General features: G+C 40.8%; 1 protein-coding gene across 4 annotated transcripts in view; it reads right to left on the bottom strand.

Moving 5' to 3' along the window:
- hdac7a (histone deacetylase 7a) overlaps window positions 1–20,510 on the bottom strand; it is a 107,783-nt gene that overhangs the window by 7,589 nt on the left and 79,684 nt on the right. For all 4 annotated transcript variants that reach the window (XM_036592107.1, XM_036592109.1, XM_036592110.1 and 1 more), the window contains 14 exons: window positions 20,151–20,324; window positions 17,748–17,961; window positions 17,361–17,494; window positions 15,912–16,032; window positions 14,937–14,986; window positions 10,617–10,724; window positions 9,443–9,498; window positions 8,382–8,469; window positions 7,319–7,438; window positions 6,078–6,175; window positions 3,057–3,175; window positions 2,733–2,866; window positions 803–884; window positions 9–147 (listed from right to left, as the gene is read on the bottom strand). In XM_036592107.1, the coding sequence (XP_036448000.1) occupies window positions 9–147; window positions 803–884; window positions 2,733–2,866; window positions 3,057–3,175; window positions 6,078–6,175; window positions 7,319–7,438; window positions 8,382–8,469; window positions 9,443–9,498; window positions 10,617–10,724; window positions 14,937–14,986; window positions 15,912–16,032; window positions 17,361–17,494; window positions 17,748–17,961; window positions 20,151–20,324 (1,637 nt within the window). The remainder of the gene's footprint in view (window positions 1–8; window positions 148–802; window positions 885–2,732; window positions 2,867–3,056; window positions 3,176–6,077; window positions 6,176–7,318; window positions 7,439–8,381; window positions 8,470–9,442; window positions 9,499–10,616; window positions 10,725–14,936; window positions 14,987–15,911; window positions 16,033–17,360; window positions 17,495–17,747; window positions 17,962–20,150; window positions 20,325–20,510) is intronic.

Genomic DNA, 20,510 nt, shown 5'->3' with positions numbered 1-20,510 from the left:
TTGGTCACCTCTTGCTGGTCAGAACGCCCACAGAGAGAGAAGCCAAAGCCTTCACCGCATCAGTCTCCTCACAGTCTCCTTTCTGAGCACCAAGGAACGATAAACCCACTGAGCCCATCAGTGGCTTCAGACATGACCAGTACTGACCTGAGAGTGAGAGTGAGAGAGAGAGAGAGAGAGAGAGAGAAAGAGAGAGAGAGAGAGAGAGATCAGCCTTGATCATTACAAAGGCCACACAGTGCATCCCCTTCACTCTCCTTTATTGGAGTATGTGGTGGAGTCGAGCCATATGGCGAAACATAACAACCATCATGATTATAATTAATTACAAAGAATTAAACAAATGTGTGCTACCAGGAAGCCTGCGCATTTCAGCATAATTAGAGTCAGACATGGAGAAAAAAGAAAGGAGAGAAGGAGAGCAGGAAAAAAGAAGAGAGAGAGAGAGGGAGAGAGAGAGAGAAAAAAGTGAGAAAAAGCAAAGTTAGAGCTGACAGAGTGAATGAATATCAAGAGGTAAAAAAGGAAAAAGGGAAAGATTGAGAAGAAAAACAGAAAGAGAGAGATAAGAGTGAGAGATAAAAGACAAAAAGAAGATGAAGAAGGGAAAGAACAGGAGGTGAGTGAGAGAGAGAGACAGAGAAAGTGGGATGGTGAGAAAATGGTAAAGTGAGAAGTTAATAATAGCAGGATGTAAAAAGAAAAAAGAAAGGAAAAAACAAAAGGAGAGAGATAAAAGACAAAAGGGACAGAAAGAGAGAGAGAGAGAGAGAGAGAAAGAGAGAGAGAGAGACACACTCACTCTGTATCTGCAGGACTCTCTGTAGTGACAGAACTCCATTAGTATTGGGCTTCTGCAGGAGAACTTCTTCTGGGAAAGGATCCTAGTAGAGAGAGAGAGAGAGACAGAGAGAGAGAGAGAGAGAGAGAGAGGGGGGAGGGAGAGAGAGAGTGAGAGAGAGAGAGAGAGAGAGAGAGAGAGAGAGAGGGAGAGAGAGAAAGAGACAGAGAGAGTGAGAGAGAGAGAGAGAGAGAGAGAGAGGGAGGGAGAGAGAGAAAGAGACAGAGAAAGTGAGAGAGAGAGAGAGAGAGAGAGAGAGAGAGAGAGAGACAAACAGACGTTGATCAGTAAAATCATACACAGATCAACACCATGATCTATTGGAGCTGCTGAGCTCCTAATAACTTCAAACCTGCATTTACTGCAAATACAGCCAGGAGGTACGTGGCAAAAGTAGCTGAGCAGCACTGGAAGCTTATTCCCTACCGGTTAGCATGGTGCTAACTGCATGTCCAAGGCTTTGTTCACATAGCTCGGAAAAGTGGCCCAAATCCGATCTTTTTCTTCATACGTGACACAGATGTGTTACCCGTGCGTCAGTGTGAACAGCAAAAAACACAATGAATTTGACATTTTCTATTCCAATTTGGGACACTTTCATATGTGGTACTGAAATCCGATACATATCCGATATGTGACAATGCGACTCAGTCTAAACGGTCAAGTTCAAGGAATTCATGCAACTTTTACGTCAATCAAACTCCATATTCATCATAATTTGGCAATGTTGAGACCTTATAAACATCTGGGCTGATGTTTCTGTACAAAAAAATTGAAGAGACTTATCCACACCGCTCCATGTTTGAAGAGATTTCTAAGAAATGGCTGAACGTGGCTGTAGGAGACCAAGGCTGCAGCGTCAACGAACCAAAGAAGTGACCGTGCCCTTTTAACAATGAGCTTGAACAAACTGTGGGTGATGAGCCCAGCTGTAAGTCAGTGAAGCTTCATAATTGCTCCTGTGATCCTGGCGAAGATGAAACTGAAACCTCAGGGAGCGACTGGCATTCATTGGCAGTCGTGATTGTTTACCTCTGGATGAGCACGCCACGTCAAACAACGTGAAGCATTGATCTTTTGCGCATTCGGGTCAGTTTAGGAGCTGATCTGTTCAGACTAATGTTGCATACAGGTCACATATAAAAGATACTGTGAACAGCCAAACAGCAAAATCTTATTTGGTGAGAAAATCAGATTAGAGCCACTTTCACCTGCTGTGTGAATGTAGCCCAAGACATCACATGGTGGTCTCAAAAGAACAAAATTCAGGCTTTTAGGTGGCTGCTAACGTTTTCTGTTATGTGACGTGTATAGAAAACAACTCCACAGTCAGTGTGACACATGCAGTTAGCATCATGCTAATTGTTGAGGTATAAACATCTTTTACTTGTTAGCTACATTAGCCTCGTAGCTCCAGTGCTAAAACTAAACAAGCAAACTCCAGACAGCAAACACGTCTTGGCTGACTGACTACATTGTGTGTCAACTTCTCTAAACTACACTCTTAAAAAAGATGCTTCTTCAAGGGTTCTTTAGTAAACACAGTGGTTCTATATAGAACCATGAACACTCCAAGAACCATCTGCATGTTTAAAAGGTTCTTTGCGTGGTGAAATGGTTCTTCAGATTGATGAAGAATGTGTTGTATTTGGTTTTATATACAACGTTTTTGTAAAGAAATTCTTCTTGTTATGATAATTAAGCTTTCACCATGCAAAGAACCTTTTAAGCATTCAAATGGTTCTTTGAGTGTTCATGGCATTATAAACAACCACTCTGAAGAACCACAATTTTTAAGAGTGTATCACTTTAATCTCTCTGAATCCCATCACAGCAATTATTTTCATTATAATAATTATGAAAGGTGTGTAAACGTAGTTGTGTGTTCTACCTCCAGTCCCAGAAGAGCGCTGACGCAGGCTTCTGACGCGTCACAGATTGCTGTGAGGTCGTGACCCCCCTCCAGCGCCAGAACCACACGCCCTCCTGCCAACGCCATCAGCTGTTGGGTCAGGAACCCAAAACCTGACGAAAGAACATCCACAATCACTCACAGAGTCAAATCACAACACACAAGTTGAGTGTTTCTAATAAAGTGGCCATTAGGTGAAGCACAAGGTGGGTGTTTCTAATAAAGTGGCCAGTGTAGTGGGATCACAAAATGGGTGTTTAGTCAGTCAGTGTATAAATTATATATGAATAATTATTATCATACACTTGGCTGTGACTTTGTATCCTCCTAATGGTGCCGGATGTCCCTCTGCAGCATCAAATCCAGATGAGACCAGAACCATATCTGGAGAAAACTCCCGAGCAATCGGCATCACCACCGTCCTGCACACACACAGCGCACACACAGTCAGTGTTGCATCTTATAGGCAAAATCCTCATTCACAGCTGTGAAATTATGCAATCATGCAATTACATTTACATTATTATGTTTTATATATATATATATATATATATATATGTATGTACACACACACACACATATAACTAATTAAACACCACCCATCTGTATTGTATGCGTTATGATTATGATTAATTTATCTGTAAAATTAAATTTTAGATAGATTAAGAAGAACACAGAGTCTAGAACCTGACAGGAACATTTTGTGGCTAATATTGATAATAACAAATAATATCATGGAGTCAAATCCTGATTGTATTTCCACAACCAAATATTTGCTAATTAGAATCATGTTATCACAATATTTTAGCAGATACTGATAAAACTGACTATAAACAATATTGTCAGGAAACGGATGTATCGATCAGGCCCTACTGCAGACGCCATGTTTATTCTGCTTTATATTGTTTTATTGTGTTTTATTCTGTTTGTTTTTAGAGTTTAATGATAGACAAACATCAGCAGCACAGTTTGAGTCAATGACCACAATAACAACACAGATAACACCATAACAGTACAGTAGTGCTGCTCACTGCTCTTCAGTTTCTCTACCTCTCTCTGTCCTCTTGTTTTTCTCTTTTGCTCTCTCTTTCTCTCATCTCTCTTTCTCCTTGCCCTCCCTAGCTCATCTTTCTCTTTTCTCCCCCTCTTTCTGTTTTATCTGCCCTTCTCTCTCTTTGCCCTGTTTCTCTCTCACTCTGTCTTTTTTGATCCTTCTTTCTCTCCTCTCTCGCTCTTTCTGTTTTTGTCCTCTGTCCTTTGCTGTCTTTCTCTCTCTCTTTCTCTTTACCCTCTTGCTCTCTCTCTCTCCCTCTCTTTCTCTCTTCCTCTCTCTCTCTCTAGCTCATCTCTCTCAGTTCAAAGTCACCGCAGTCTGCTGGTTCTCGTTATAATTTTGTCACTCCGCTCACGTCACTGACAGCCCGCCATCTGGGAGCCATTCACTCTAATTACCCACAATCCCCCACTTCACCCCCAACCTCCCTCACCGTGGAAACCACCCCACCTCCCTCCAGACCAATAAAACTACCCACGATCCCCTGCGTGGAGGGAGGGGGGAGAGGGAAAGAGAGAGATGGAAGTAATAGAGAGAGAGAAAGAAAGAGACAGAAAAAAGAAAGAGGGAAACAGAAAAAAAGCAAGAAAGAAAGAGAGAGAAAAGACAGAAACAAGACAGAGAGAAGATGCAAGGAACAAAAAAGAAAAAGACGGAAACAGAGAAAGACGTGGAGAGAAGAGAGAGATAAGGTGAGGTGAGAAAGAAAGAAAAAAGAGATAGAGAAAGAGATGGAAAAGAGAAAGAGAGAGAAGATGACTGGAACAAAAAGACAGAAAAAGAGGAGAGGGTGAAGAAAGAAAGCAAGAAAAAATGATGGATAAAGAGAGGAAAAAGAGACAAAGAGAGAAAGAAATGGGAAAAAAGAGAAAAAGAGAAGATGAAGGGAACAAGAAAGACAGAGAGAAAGAGAGCATAGGAGAGTGAGGAGCGCAAAAAAGAAAAAAGAGGGATAGAGAGAGAGAGATGAGAGAGAGATACAGATGGAAAAGAGAAAGAGAGAAGATGAAGGGAACAGGAAAGAAAAAAGCAGAGAGAGTGAGGAGAGAGAAAAAGAAAGGAAAAGAGCATTCATTAAAGTGAGTGAGAGTTGAAAGAAACAGAAAATAAAGAGAGAAAGGTAGAGACAGCAAGTAGAGAAAGACAGAAAAAAGAAAAAGAGAAAGAGAGGATTCATTAAAGTGAAAGAGAGAGAGAGCATGAGAGAAAGAGGAAGAGGCTGATTAGCTGTAATATGTGTACAGAAGTATAGATGCAGAAACACATTAAAAGTCCTGAAACCCAGAAAGCGGCGGGTCTGCATTCGAGCCCACCCAGTCTGGTGGGCTTCACTCAAAGCCGAAGGAGCCTTCCATCAAGAATACAGAAGACTTTATTGAAACCACCCACCGGTGGCGATTAAATGGCATGTGGAAGTGGCAGAGCGAGAGCGCTGCCCTGAAAGAGAAGAAAGAGCTGGAAATAATTTAGCGCTCGGCGACGGATTTAAATGTCGACTGGACGTCCAGCTGTGATCAAAGCGTTTAGAGCTCAGTGTCACGAACACGATCGCTAATCAATCGATCCCCCAAACCTTCAAACAAGCCTCCGTTAGCATATGGCTTTGCATTCGGGTCATCAGCGCTGTGTCTGATGTTGTAAATCTAATCAATGCAGTGTGGAACCCTGAGGACCATCTAGATCTTCAGAGATCTCCAGGAATTAAAAATACATCTGTAAATTATAGCTCATATTTATTTAATAGAACCATAATGCTTGTTTTATTTAAACTCTGCAGTAATTCTCTTAATTCACTGTCACGTTTTGGCTGGAAAGCAAAAGCAGTCTGAGCAGGTTCCGGGTGGTTGTTAGGAATGGAAAACAGTGACAGCAGAACTCTTTACTGTAAAACTGATACAAACGAGCTCAGGTATCTGTTCATGTCAGTTACAAGCTTCAAATAAAACATATAGAATGTTTTTTACAAGCTTTAATCTAATAATTCACAACCATTAGCTTGTCACTGAATATGCTATTAGAAATTCAATAGGGACACTTGCAGAAGTTAGCCTAATCTTAGTAATTTTACCATTTTACCACATATCCAAGTGGTTTATCTATCTATCTATCTATCTATCTATCTATCTATCTATCTATCTATCTATCTATCGTCCATCCATCCATCTATCCATCCATCTATCCATCCATCCATCCATCCCAGCATGGTCTTCAGACATTCCATATCAGAGTTCGTCACATGAAAGTAGTTTAGTAAACGGATCACGTCTCACCTGAAGGCAGCCAGGTACTCAGCATCGCCCATCGGGGGCTCCAGACCTCCGGTCCACGCCACGTTCACATTGAACCCCTCACCAGCACCAGAACCCACCTGGAAATGCAAACAGAGGGAAGTGAAGATCTGCTGAAGAGGGATAGGTTCTGGAACAAAATCTTGTCCTAAAAGTAAGTGAGTGTTTAAGCTTTTTGAAAATTGCCTGCTTTTACACATCACACCAAAAAAACCCACAACAGTGTGTGACTGTTTTTTTCTTGCTTGTCATTCGTTTGGGTAAGAGCCTCAAATCTGTCATTAATGTGAACGAACATCCTGAAATGACCCGCATACGCACATCCTGAATGAACCACATGTGTCACAAACTAACCAGCAGAATGAGCCTTTGTCACCAGGATCGTTCACTCTGATCAGCTCTCAGCTTCATCATTAGAGCGCGGCAAAGGCAAATACAGGCACTAACTTCAGGTTGGGTGCTGCTGCCATGGTAACGCTGAGCGATGGCACAGTGCGCGGTGAAAAAAAAACACATTAATTTGGATCTAAGCATTCACACTGAGGTCGCACGGCCACGAATCAGATATATATCCAATCCAGGATCACATACGGAAGTGGCTCAGATCTGTTATGAAAAGATCACTTTTGTGTGTTCGCACTGCTCTGAAAAAATTTAGATCTGATCTGAAATGGCATATCCAGTAAAAGTAAAGGGGGTGCTCTTCATGTGTACTTTGGGCTACAGTCACAATCTTGGTCTCTTCTGAAAGATAACTCTCAATTTTATTCAAAACAACTGTATGAGTTACTGTCACAGGGGACAAGTAAGAATGGAGGAGTTTATTTCCTCCTGACTAACAGACCTCTAAACTGATCTCTGACTCTTGCTGTGTTATCAGACCACACGCTTTGGATTATGATGTCTCTCTGGACAGCAGCAAGGCTTTGAAGGTGAGGACACACCAGATTTGCTAGCATTTGCTCTTTCGATGCTTATATTGCAAATACGATGATCGTAACTGGTTTGCGGGAATCAAATCCTGAGATTTCATGCTTTCTAGCAGTATATTGGATCACTGTATTGCTGGAGGATTTAATGCACAAAAATTATGTATATTTAAAAAAATGAAGTGAACGTTTTACGTGCCAGTACAGTGATCTACAAGAGGGTAAGGCAACAAATTGGATTCATCCCACTTCAGCCTGCTATAAAAGTTACTGTCATAATCTGAAATCTCTGACCTCTGCTGGTCCTCCACTGCCAGGGAAGAAGTTGCCGTTGTCGTAGCGATGGAGCGAGATGTACAGCACGCTGGGGTCATTGTAGAAAATCTCTTGGGTGCCGTTGCCATGGTGAACATCCTACGAAGTTATAAAAAGTCAGAATAACTTACAGGTCACAGACAGCAAAAATGACAACAGTATTTCAAACCTAAAGGGGAAAAACATCAATTATTAACATTTTCTGCTTAATTACATTCTAAACATATGAATGAGATGAGAGTTGAGAGTTGTTTGGTGTGAAATGCTCTGTTCTAGAGAAACTTACCAAGTCAGAATTGTTCACAGTGGTGGTGATAAGAATCAGAAGTCCACCTCTAAAAGCTCCCTCACAGAAAGTTATTACATTAAATGGTTATGAATACATTGTCTCATGTCTGAGACATTGTTCTACGATAGTTTAGTAATAATGTTTTGGTCTAAAACTTATTTTAATACATTTATTTTAATCCATTCATGGCAGGGGGATACATGCAGGGTGTTTTAATGCAAACTAGGCACCAAAGAAAACTTATTATTTCAGATTTTCCACTATTTTCCCATCAACAACATTCAATATAAAACTAAGAAGACACATGTAGGTTCACTGATGGTTTTGGATAGTAAATAAAATGGCTGTATTTGTGTTGTGGTCATGGTGACCCCTGGTTCCTATCACCACCACTATAAAGAAATCTGAACCATTTCACACCAAACCACACTGTTTACATCTCGCTCTCTCTCTCTTTCACTTATGCAGAAATTCTGAAAAACAGGTGGAACTCTCCTTAAAGTCACCTGTGCACTGACTACAAATAGTTTTAAGAAGTTACAAAGGAAAACCTTAAAGCATTTAAGGGAGGAAATATTTCATTTCTTAGATGTAGTTTAGATGTTATATGTTTATTTAGTTAAACAACAAGACTGACATTTTTATTTTAACTCATGGGTCTGTTTGCAGTGGGTTTAGACTTTTAATCTGGCCTCGTTTTAAAACTGAACTGAAATTAAGCAGAACTGAAGTGAACTGATCATGGCTGCTCACCCAGTCCACGATAAGGATTTTAGTGACGTTCAGCTTCTGCTGCAGCTGCTTAGCAGCGATGGCCACCGAGTTAAAGAAGCAGAAACCCCTGAGAGAGAGAGAGAGAGAGAGAGAGAGAGAGAGAGAGTTAGTTAGAGTTAGAGTTATTTGAGTTTTGTAGGATATTACAGGCAGGACTGAGTGGTCAGTACTGAAGAGCAGACTGGTCTCCAGTTCTAATTTAGAGCAGCTCTGTGGTCAAACTGACTCAGACATCACAGCAGCAGTAAAACAGAGCACCATTCAGAGCAGATAAACGCAGCACGTTTAAGAGGTTGAGAAAGAGAGATATTACGTCAGCTACGAGAGTCTGAGCACACACGCACACACAAAGATCCATTAATTCTGTTACTTGGTTATATGGGGGGGCAATATGACAATATTTATCATTACTGTGATAAATTACATCAGCTTTTCGGAGTATGTCATGGATTCAGTCAGTACTGTATATATTAGCGGTTGCACAGACTTGTCGAATTTACTGCTCAGCAATAACGATTTAATCTTGTCGTTGATCACATGATTATGACACTAATAACATGGACACCTCATGTATGTACGTACACACACACACACACACATATATATAAATATATATATTCATTAAAGTGAGAGAGACAGAGAGAAAGAGAGAGAGAGAGAGAGAGAGAGAGAGAGAGAGAGAGAGAGAAGTTGATCAAACGTGTACAGAAGTATAGAAGAAATCCAGAGAGCGGTGAACGGAAAGAGAAAGTAAAATGAGAGAGAGAGAGAAGAGACAGAAAGGGAGTGAAAGAGGAGACAGAGAGAGAGTGGGAGAGTGAAAAGGAGAGAGAGGGAGAGGAGGGAAAGAGAGAGAGTGGGAGAGGAATTTGTGAAGCAGAAGCTTCAGTATTTTAATAACAGCAGCATAAATCACCCTGTTTACCACCCCCCCACCCCCCCCCACCCATTATCAACCCATAAATATACACACACACCCTCACACAGACAGACTGCTGACACTGCAGCACATACACACACACTCCCAGAGTGACACTTACATGGGGTTAGAGGGGTCTGCATGATGTCCTGGTGGTCTGACCACGGCAAAACCGTTCTAAAGTAAAAGAAACCACATCATTATTAACCTGGAACACTCAAACAACCACACAAATACAGGCTTAATACAAAGAAAACCTTTACATTCCCACAGTACTCACATTAATCACTTTAAACAGTGTACTAGATAGCAGTGGGGAATGATCTGGGCCAAATATCTAACAGCCTTCTGACCAATCAGGGATGGCCTGTGGACCAAACAGGTTCAACCTTCTAACCAATCAGGGACAGCCATCTGACCAATCAGGGATAGTTGTATGACTAATCAGGGACAGTTTTCTGAAAAACTTCTGACCAAACAGGGACAGTCATCAGACCAATTAAGGACAGTATGTGGACCAATCAGGCACAGCCTTCTGGAAGAGCCTTCTGACCATTCAGGGACTGCCTTCTGACAAATCAGGGACAGCCTTCTGACCAATCAGGGACAGCCTTCTGACCAATCAGAGACAGCCTTCTGACCAGAAGTGAGGCAAACAATAACAAACATGGCGATGAAATCTCAGAGTGTCGCATGAGGTACAACAAATAACAATTCTGCAGTGAATGTCTCAGTACCTGCTGCTGCTCTTAGCAATACTAACAAAATACTGTTCACAGGAATAGTCTTTCAGGAATACTTGCGTTTTTTTTCTTTTTTAAATATGGTAATGATGACTATTCCGACTACTTTTTTGACTGACTAGTAGTGTGATGTTTGTACAAACACTGAGTGCATGTAAATGATAATCTGATTATGATTGGATTTCTGCAGATACCTGATTTTTCAAATGGTCATGTAAACAGCACACTCTGATTTCTTAGTTTGGAGTAAGGTCTAGAAATCTGACTAATAAATCTGATAAACAGGCTGGGTTTTAGCTCAGTACTCAGATTTCTCAGTGCATGTAAACTCTTACTCTGATTTCTTTCAGATTTCTCAGTCTGCGCATGTGTGAAAACAGACAGCAGTACCAGAAATAAGCAGCAGCAATGCCGCGAGACGCAGCAAAACACTTTTTACTTTGTAAACACACTGAACCAGTTACTGACACAATCTGATTTTCTGCAGTTATCGGACTATCAAGTACATGTAAATGCACTCACTATTTGCCCATGCTTGTATGAGTAACATACCTTCAGTTCTCCTTTAGCCACTCTGAAGGCCAGCTCAGTCACGCTGCCAGCCGCCATGCGCGACGCTGTAGATGTGTGCATCTCATTCCAGATGGTGTCATTATCTACCTGTAAATGGAGACAAACACATAAAAGATGGTTAGGTTACTCTTCTATTTTTTTGGGGGTCAATTTGACAGCTGCTCAGGAGAGAAGAGTGTGTCTGCAGAATATAGTCATATACCAAATTTAAGGAACCTAGGCCATTTTAAGTTGAGGCAACCAATCAGAACAGAACTCATTTACATATATCTTAAAGGTACAATAACAAAAAAAGCCTATTTAATTCTGAGTAACAAAGAGGTTTGAAAATGGGCGTGTGAAAATGAATTACAACACAAATGTCGTAAGTGGACCTCCGGGGAGAAATAAACATCAAGAATAATTCTTATTATTAGTATTATTGATGTAGGATGTGGGCCCTTCAATGGGACTAGCCTATTAGTTATTAGCATTAATAATTCGTCAGTCAGCACAGAGCAAAGCTGATACCATCCACTCTGAGATGCAGCTGAAAATTAACAGCTTTGATGGAGGCAAAATGTAGGATTTCATGCAGAGTGTAAACGACAGCTCTGTCTGCTGACAGCACAGCTCATCTCGCTGGAGAAAAGCTGGATCTGCTCTGGCTGCCTGAGCGCCGCCACGTTTATCACACTGACAGCGCAAACCAGCCCCAATAAATCTCCCCCCATCATCAGCGGGTCACGCAGGGGCAACAATCACACGACAGATCCAGGAAAACGCGCCAGATTCACTCAGCATCCCAAAACAGTCACATGTCCCAGAAAGGAATGTGTGAAACATCCAACTCAGCAGCATCTCAGTTGAACAATCCACTCTCACCAACACTCAACTCTCACTAACACTGCACTCTAACGCTCCACTCTCACTAATGCTGCACTCTCACCAACACTCCACTCTCATTAACACTGCACTTTCACTTACACTCCACTCTTACTAACACTGCACTCTCACCAATCACTTCACTCAATACGCTCCACCGCTCTCCAATTACTATACATTACTCTCACTATTGCTTCACACTCACAAATGCTGCAGTCTCATTATCGCTTCACACTCACTAATGCTTCACTTTCACTATCGTTCCACTCTCTATAATGCTGCAGTCTCACTACTGCTTCACACTCACTATTGCTTCACGCTCACTAATGCTTCACTTTCACTATCACTCCACTTTCTCTAGCGCTGCAGTCTCTCTATCGCTTCACACTCGCTATCATTTCACACTCACTCCACTCCACTTTTACTATCAATTTACACTATCGCTTCACACTCACTAACGCTCCGCTCTCACTAACACTGTAGTCTCTCTATTCGCTTCACACTAACGCTCCACTCTCACTAACATGACACTACACTATCGCTTTACACTCTCTATCGTTTCACACTCACTATAGCTCCACTCTCACTAACGCTGCACCCTCACTTCACACTCACCAACACTGCACTCTCACTAGTGCTGTTCTGTCATTATTTGTGTTAACTATATTTGATCTTACAGATGGGCATTCTAGACAAATTTGACATTTACATTTGTAAATTTGTACATTTCTGACTCTCTACAATCAACCACTTCACACCAAACCACTCTAAATGACTCACAATATTGCACATAATTACACAATAAATTATGGGGGAAGTTTAGTGAAATTGGTGAAATTCCCTTTACCTTGCTAATTTCTGAATCAGTTATTGATTATGTTTATCTACTACGGCATTAAATCTAATCTGAAATTTGCCTGTTTGCTCATATGAGGCTGTTTTTAGATCAGGCATTCCAGTAAATATGAAGAGAGAGAGAGAGAGAGAAAGAGGGTGGTGGGGGGGGTCAGTGTGGGGGGGGTGCATTAATCATTCATACAGATGTTAATGACGGATCCCGAATAAAAAAGGAGAGAGAAATATTACAGTGTAGCAGAGCGGGGGTGGCTGCGGATGGACGAGGATGAGGTTATGCATTCCTCCACCACTCTGTTGTGTTTGCTGCCCTGCTCCCTTCTTCTTCCTTTCTTTCTTTTCTCCCCCCCCCCTTCCCTCTCTCCTTCCCTCCCTCCCTCTCTCTTTTTGTTTTCCTTTACGGAACTCGCAGTGCTTGCGGTTTGGCAGCGAGTCTGGAGGAATTTCTTTTATCCTCCGCACTGCATATTGTTCCAATCACTCCAGCGGACGCACACACGCACACACATTTATCCGTAACTGAAGAACCGAGCAGCTCCAGAACGTCCTGTTTGGGCTGATGCAAAATCAGGGGTGCAGCGGTACAGTGAGCCCAAGGTTCAGTATGTGTCACTGTTTTTGGGCCACGGTACGGTTTCTGTATCTTTACTGAAGAAAAAAATAAAAACATCAATCTTTAAACAATGAACTCTTTATTTTGCCTGTACACAATTTTTTTTTCATTTCAGTCTGGCCTCTGTCTCTACGGTATGAAGGGGAGAAAAATGTTAAATTAAAAGTGCATGTTAACTTTGACAGCCTACAGGTGCTTTGCCTTCTCTATTTTAGAGAGGGCATCTATTCTTAGACTTAGACTTAGACTTAGACAGACTTTATTGTCATTCAAATTTACACCGTACAGTGCACATTAGAATGAAATTACGTTGCATAGGCTCAGAGTAGATCAGGAGAATTATAAATAATACAATGATATACAATAATACAATACAATAATACAATCTTTTTGTCTCATTGATGTTTCATAGAGTTTGGGAATTACTTTGCTGCTGAAATGTGTGCAGGAGTGGACACCGTAAAGGTCACTGTACACTGGACGCATAGCATAGTGTCACGTAGCAGAGTGCTGCTATAGAACAGTGCCTAAATGCCAGCTTCATATTCAGTTTTACACTATAGTCATATATACATATTTCGAGCTAAAAGAAACGCTAGGCTATAAATGTTAGCCAAGCTAACTTACTATTAGCATCTGTCTGTTTATCTACAAGACAGACTGCTGGAGTTGCCAAGCACCGCCACACCACTGCAGTGTCTCGCCATTGTCACATTGCAGCTGAGAGATTTGCAAAAAAACACTAAACTCTATCTTTTAAAAAACAAGATGACTGTCAACTGTCAAGCCCCTCTTGTCCATTGTCAAGGTGCAAGTTCACGTTTTACGTTCAGGTGAGGTGACGCAACACTGCCGCCAACTGTTTCAGGCAGAATCTCAAACAGCTCCCTGCTCCCTACAAAGAGCAGCACGTAGGTCTTAAAATAACAGCTACTGCATCTAAACCGAACTCAGTGTTTCTAATATAGAACTACTGTGAACTACACATGATTGAGCCATGTGAGCACAATTCATACTGGACATATTCAAGCGCAATATTTGGGTGAAAAAGACAAAATTTCATAACTGGCCACATTAGATCCCATTGTTTTGAGGTAAATGTGTCCCAAAGTCTGAAAATCAGTGTTGAACTATTTTCTGCAGTTAAGTAACTTTTTAGTGTTTTAATGAAAAATATGATGATTTTATACAAGTACAGTTCTTCACAGCTGTATTTGCTAGTCATGTACTGGCTGTGGTTTTGAGTTCTGATCAAAATGAGCTACAAATGTCACTACTAAGTTTGGGTAAAAACAGTTAATTGTTTATGTTTGTTTCTTTGGCACTGATAATATAACATTATATATAATATATATATATATATATATTACTGGCTAACATTTTTCAAAATGAGCCAAAACACTCACTACTGAAACAGCCACTACGCTGTTTGAAATACAGGTTCTGTACAGGTACATTGTTGATTCATCTAGGTACAAACAATGTAAATGTTCAAAGGTACATCAGTGGTTTTAAGGTCCAACTCTGAACCTTAAATAAGTTTTTCCAGGTGAAAAGTACATATTGGTATCTTTTCATAACTTGTTTTATGTTTTAAAACAGAACAATAGAATAAAAAGCCTGAAGACGAGATGGGGTGTGTGGAGTCAATACAGCTTAGAAAATATAATTTCAATGGATTATTATTGAACAATTATGTTCCCTGACTGAAGGTACTGAGATGTACCCTTCAGGGTTCTACCCCAATGACAGTTTACTGCCTTTATTTCTGAGAGAGTAGTGAAACATTTGGTAAAGTTTTGGTAGTGTTCTGATTGTTTTGGCAGTGACAAAATGGATTGTTCAATCATTTGTTTGTTTAGAGCAAATAAGACAAACATGATTAATTGTGATTAATCGCACAAAAGAATGTGAATCGAGATTAATAATGCGATAATGCAGATAACGTGGTGGAGATGTTCACTTACCCCAACTCCTCCACACGGCAGCATGACGAACATCCTCTGGGACAGAATGCCTGTTGAAGCAGAGTGACGCAGATTACAGATTAACTCTCTCACTCTACAGCCACATTCCTGCCTGCTTTCATAAACAATCAAACAAGCACCAGACTTCCAGCACGCTGCAGGGTTCCTCACTCTAGAACAGTTAGACAACCGTATTGTGAATGATCACACTGCAGATCCATGCTCTGATACGAGTACATGGAGTGTTGTATTCATTCTTATAAAAGATGGTTCTTCAAGGGATCTTTAGTATGGAATATGGTTCTATATAGAACCATGAATACTTAAAGAACAATTGGCATGATGAAAGAGGTCTTTGAGTGTTCATATATTCCATATAAATTCTACATAGCACCAAAACCGGTTCTTGTAATGTTACAAACTTGACGTTGCAATAATAGAAAAACCCTTTTTGGTTCTATAAAGAACACTTTACAAAAGGTTCTATACAGAACCATATACAGAACCTTCTCCATCAATCTGAAGAACCGTTTCACAATGCAAAAAAACATATTATAGATTATATAGAACCTTTTTCTTATATATAAATATATATGACATGTTTGAAAAGGTTTTTTCTAGCATCAAAAGAAGTTCTGCTATTGTTATGATGTCAAGCTTGTTACAGCAGAACGCTTTACGGTTCTATGAATTTATTGGAAGAGATCAAGCAATTGTATGTAAAATCAGACATTCGTAACCCCCACATAGCCGGAATGGAACAATCCACCTTCTGTAACGATTCCACTGTGAGACTGGCAGTGAAATCAGGCTCCTAAGATCAAATCGCCAATCAATCGACTATTTGGGGTCTCTTGTAGTTTATCAATATCAGAGTCTGCACAGCAGCCTTTTATATCATCAGCCATCAGAACGTTTCGCTCCTTGAAACCGGAGACTGAATGCATGCATGGCTGATGTGTGTGCGTGTGTTACCTGCGAGGTTGCGGTTGTCCAGTTTGAGGCGGTTGAGGGGGTTTGTGCCATACAGCAGAACGTGACGCTCAGTATGAACAGACTGCAGCTCCTCCAGAGTGGCCTTCCTGCCCCGAATACTCTACAGACACGGACAGACGTTTAAAGTGAGTTCAGAGAAAAATCAAACTCGCCCCATTTCCCCCCCAAATGTATCATTTTATCTCAAATGTGGTCGGTCAGCCAAACATCTGAACATCTGAAACAGTCCGAAGTAGAGCTGAAAGATTTGGGGAAAATATGTAATTGCGGTTTTCTTGAGTAATATTGCAACTGTGATTGAATTTGTGATTATTTTCTACAGATCTTTTTTTTTGGCCCAGAAGATCAGAATATCCACTCTTACTGACTTGAGGTTTGAGCCCTAAATGTAATGTGCTAGACTGTCAGTAAGTCATGGCTGTGATGTCACAACACATGGAGGGTTGGTTGCTTCTGATTGGTCTATCTAATCTACAGGTAGTTCACAAGCTTTGTGTTATTAGGTTAATTTCAACACTGTTAATAACTTAGGCTATAACTGTAAAAACCTTTTATTATTAAAATAAAGGTCATTTTGTCTTCTCCTGTAAAGTTAGCTTTTTTTTTTGCTTAACTTGTCTCTAAAAACTGAAGTACAGGCTTTATGAGGGCTGCTGCTCTTCATAACTATGTAAATATTGAGGTCCATTTTTTTAGATAATATTAATTATCTAAATCAGTATCAGTGCTGAATGGCAGAGTATAAGCTTCCATTACTTGACAGCTACATCAGTGCAGAAACAATGTTACAGAAAGACTACTCTTTAAAAGGATTTGAAATTAATTCATTATTGGTTATTAACAGGATCTGAGGTTAAACAGTACAGGGCCTATGTGTCAAACATAAGGCCCGTGGAGCTGACACAATCCTATCCTAGTATTTAAAATCTCTATAAATATTAGCCCATTTCACAATCCGCTGCACTACAATCCCCAGTATGCACTGCAACGTAATGTGCGCTCTGATTTTTTATCAAGTGCAACATTTTATTACATTTTTAGGCTTATTACATTACTGTGAAATTATTACAATACTGGGTTCTAAAGGTGTTCTCTGGCCGATGGATTTGTTGAGATTTTTTAATATGGCCATTGCAGTGGGTGAGTTTAACACCCCTGTAAGCTCACTGTTTCACAAGAAACAGGTCACTGTCGCTGTTTTTATTTATGCTATTACCTATTAATGATTTTAAGGTGTTTATTACCTAATTAATAACCATTAATGAACTACCATTAAACTCCTTTATACAACCCCTTTATATAAGAGCAGTGTTAATGTGAAGAGGGGCTCTAGTTCAAAACTACAGCAGTAATCTTCCTAGTTTACTGACTGTTATGCAGACTAATTTAGTTTGATTTGTCTTTTTAGCCTGTAGGGTGGGCTGTTACCTCACACTGGCCCCTCAGGCCTCTCTCCTGCAGGCGGGACCAGATACTCTGGATTCTCCCAGCATGCTCTGGGTGACTGCTGTTATCTCCACAGGTACACTGATGCTTCAACATCTGTGAATCGTAGACCAGACCTGAAAACACACACACACATACATAATATAACATTAGTAATATAGACACAAACACATATAATATTAGTAATATGCACACAAACACATAGTATAACTATTCTCTGGGTTTTAACTGGCTCTGATTTGACCCCTCTGGGCTGTGATTGGTTCTGATCTGACCCCTCTGGGCTGTGATTGGCTCTGATCTGACCCCTCTGGGCTGAGATTGGCTCTGATCTGACCCCTCTGGGCTGTGATTGGTCGGCGCTCTTACCCGTGGTGAAGCGTGGTTGGCTGTGTGGCTCGGCTGCTGTGGCAATGGGCATTGTTTTCTCGGGCAGCGTGTGTGAAGTAGAGGCGGGGGATGATTGCGTGCGGGACAACGGCCTGTGGACGCCACCGAGCATCATGGGAACTGCCAGGGTCTCCATGTGGGCGGTCTGTCTGCGCATCTGCTGCAGCTGCTTCTGCGTCTCCCACAGACGAGACTGAACAAAAATGTCAAATTACATATTTAAGTCTGAATTTTGTTGATGTTCATAAATAACAGGATGTCATACACATAAGCAACTATTTATTATGTAATTATATTTAAATATTAATGTAAAACAAATTTATATCAATAGTAACTCATGAAATTTAAGATTTAAAGGAATTGTTCTGAGAAAAACGTTTGTGTAAAGTGTCGTCAGTCGGGCCAAGACATACACAAACATATGGATGCTAGATCACTTTCTGTTGTTTTTATTTACAAACTGCAAATATATATTAATAAATAGAAACAAATCACAAACGTTATCTAGCGTCCATATGGCTGTGTGATATACGTCAACGTTTTGTTCATTTTTACAGCTCACAGTAAGTTGTACTGTGTCCTAAACCACATCTACAAGTCTGCGCCACCTTAACAAACACCTGGATGCGGCTTGAGAGAAGTTTTGTGGATGAACTTACAGAAAATATTTGGGTGACTATTGACTTCTAGTGTTTGTTAGGTACATTAGCCTCATGGCTCCAGTGCTAAACTAAAGGAGCAAGTTGAGGTATGTGGGAAAATGTGCAAATTAGATTTTTCTTCAAACCATTTCTTTTAAAGGAATACTTCACGCAAGAGCGCTTAAGTCACTATTCGCTACCAACAAATTAGCACAAGAAGATCAGTATTACTCCTCTAATATCTGTTTGTGATGATAAACGCACCTTTACAGGAAAGTTAGACAGTCCCTGTGTTTGTAATGAGAATGATTCTGGTGCCCTCTGCTGGATGATGTGCCATATTACAATGAAAAATGAACTGACGATTTACCAAGTGAGATTTCTCAGTTAGCCACATGACAGCCAAAGTTAAATCGCTCCAATAGGAGGAGAGTTACTGGCCCTACCTATTCTACAGTCTTGAGAGCATGGTAGCTCACTACCTGGAGCTCAATCCTAGCAAGACTGAGCTGCTATTCATCCCTGCAACTACAGGTCCTCATCATGATCTTGCCATCTAATTCGAGAACTCGAATCGTTCTCAGCTCATATTGCAAACCTAACTCGGTCCTGCAGGCTTCTCTTGTACAACATCCATAGGATTGACCCTTTCTCACTCAGGAGGCCACCTAGGTGCTAGTTCAGTCTCTTGTCATCTCAAGGCTTGACTACTGCAACTCGCTCTTGGCTGGTCTTCCTATGTAGGCCATCAAGCCTCTGCAACTCATCCAGAATGCAGCAGCACGGCTTGTCTTCAATCTTCCTAAGTTCCCTCATGTCACTCCACTGCTGCGCTCCCTTCACAGGCTTCCTGTAGCTGCACACATCTGATTTAAAACTCTGATGCCTACAAAGCCAAAAACGGACCAGCCCCTCCCAACCGGATGGCAATGCTCAAAACTCAAACTGTACCTCGAGCCCTTCGAGCTTCAAGTACAGCTCAACTTGACCCGCCATCCTTTAAGACACGTGGCAGACAAGTATCAACACTTTTCTCTGTCCTGGCAACCAAGTGGTGGAACTCCCACTAGCTGTCCAAACAGCAGACTCTCTCACGGTCTTCAAACGCAGACTGAAGACACAACTCTTTTTACGGCACTTAAGTAAGCACCAAGATACTTAAGTACTTATTGAAATGTATTGTATTGCACTGTCTAATTCTGTTTCTTTTCTCTAGGTATCAACCTTGGCTTTTGTTTCTAGCAATATCTGAGTTTAGGTCTAGCTTTCTCTCTAACCTATTTGTTACTAGCAAAAATACTTTCTCTGAGTAGACAACAAAGCCCTTTTTGTAAGTTACTCTGGATAAGAGCATCTGCTAAAGGCTGTAACTGTAAAATGTAAATGACTTAAATTAAAGCAGTACTTTGGTAAAAAAAAATCCAATTTACACAATTAGCCATTTTCATTTTTGATGTCTGAGGTTTGCTTCTTTCGTTTTAGCACTGGAGCTACAGTAGCTAACAAGTAATGGAAGCTTATCAATTAGCATGGTACTAACTATGTATTTTAATTCCTACATATAGCAATGAATAAAACAGCTTTATTGGGTTGTCACTGGTATCTGGACTCACTGGTATCTATACACATGGACTAAAGTACATTAGCATAGTTGAAAACGGTAGTAATGGTCACTGTGAAGCCTGAATATGGTCAATTTGTTCCTTTTTAGGGGGAAACTGAGTATGTGTGTGTGTGTTACCTGGTTTAGTATGAGTGTCTGCTGTAGGTTGAGCTGTTCCTCCTGACTCTCCGTCTCCCTCAGTGACTCCGCCCTCTGGTGGGCGTCACTCGTAGATGGTCCCACCTCCTCAGAGTCCATATCCTCAGAGGGAATCTGTCGGAGCCGTGGCTTCTCACTCGACTTCGACATGAGCTGCAGAACAAACACACACTCTCAACATTTTATTTGATAAAAATGCTAATAACAAAATCGTGATATCAAAATATAAGAATTCTTTGACATTGATATGAGTGGAGAAACTATGTGGAAATTTTAAAATTTTAATAGCACATAGAGCTAACATACGTATAAACTTTGATCCCTAATAACTTCAAACCC

This window comes from Colossoma macropomum, unplaced genomic scaffold, assembly GCF_904425465.1.
Source record: "Colossoma macropomum unplaced genomic scaffold, Colossoma_macropomum, whole genome shotgun sequence".
NCBI classification, from domain to species: domain Eukaryota; kingdom Metazoa; phylum Chordata; class Actinopteri; order Characiformes; family Serrasalmidae; genus Colossoma; species Colossoma macropomum.
This window is presented reverse-complemented; position numbering and strand designations above follow the sequence as displayed.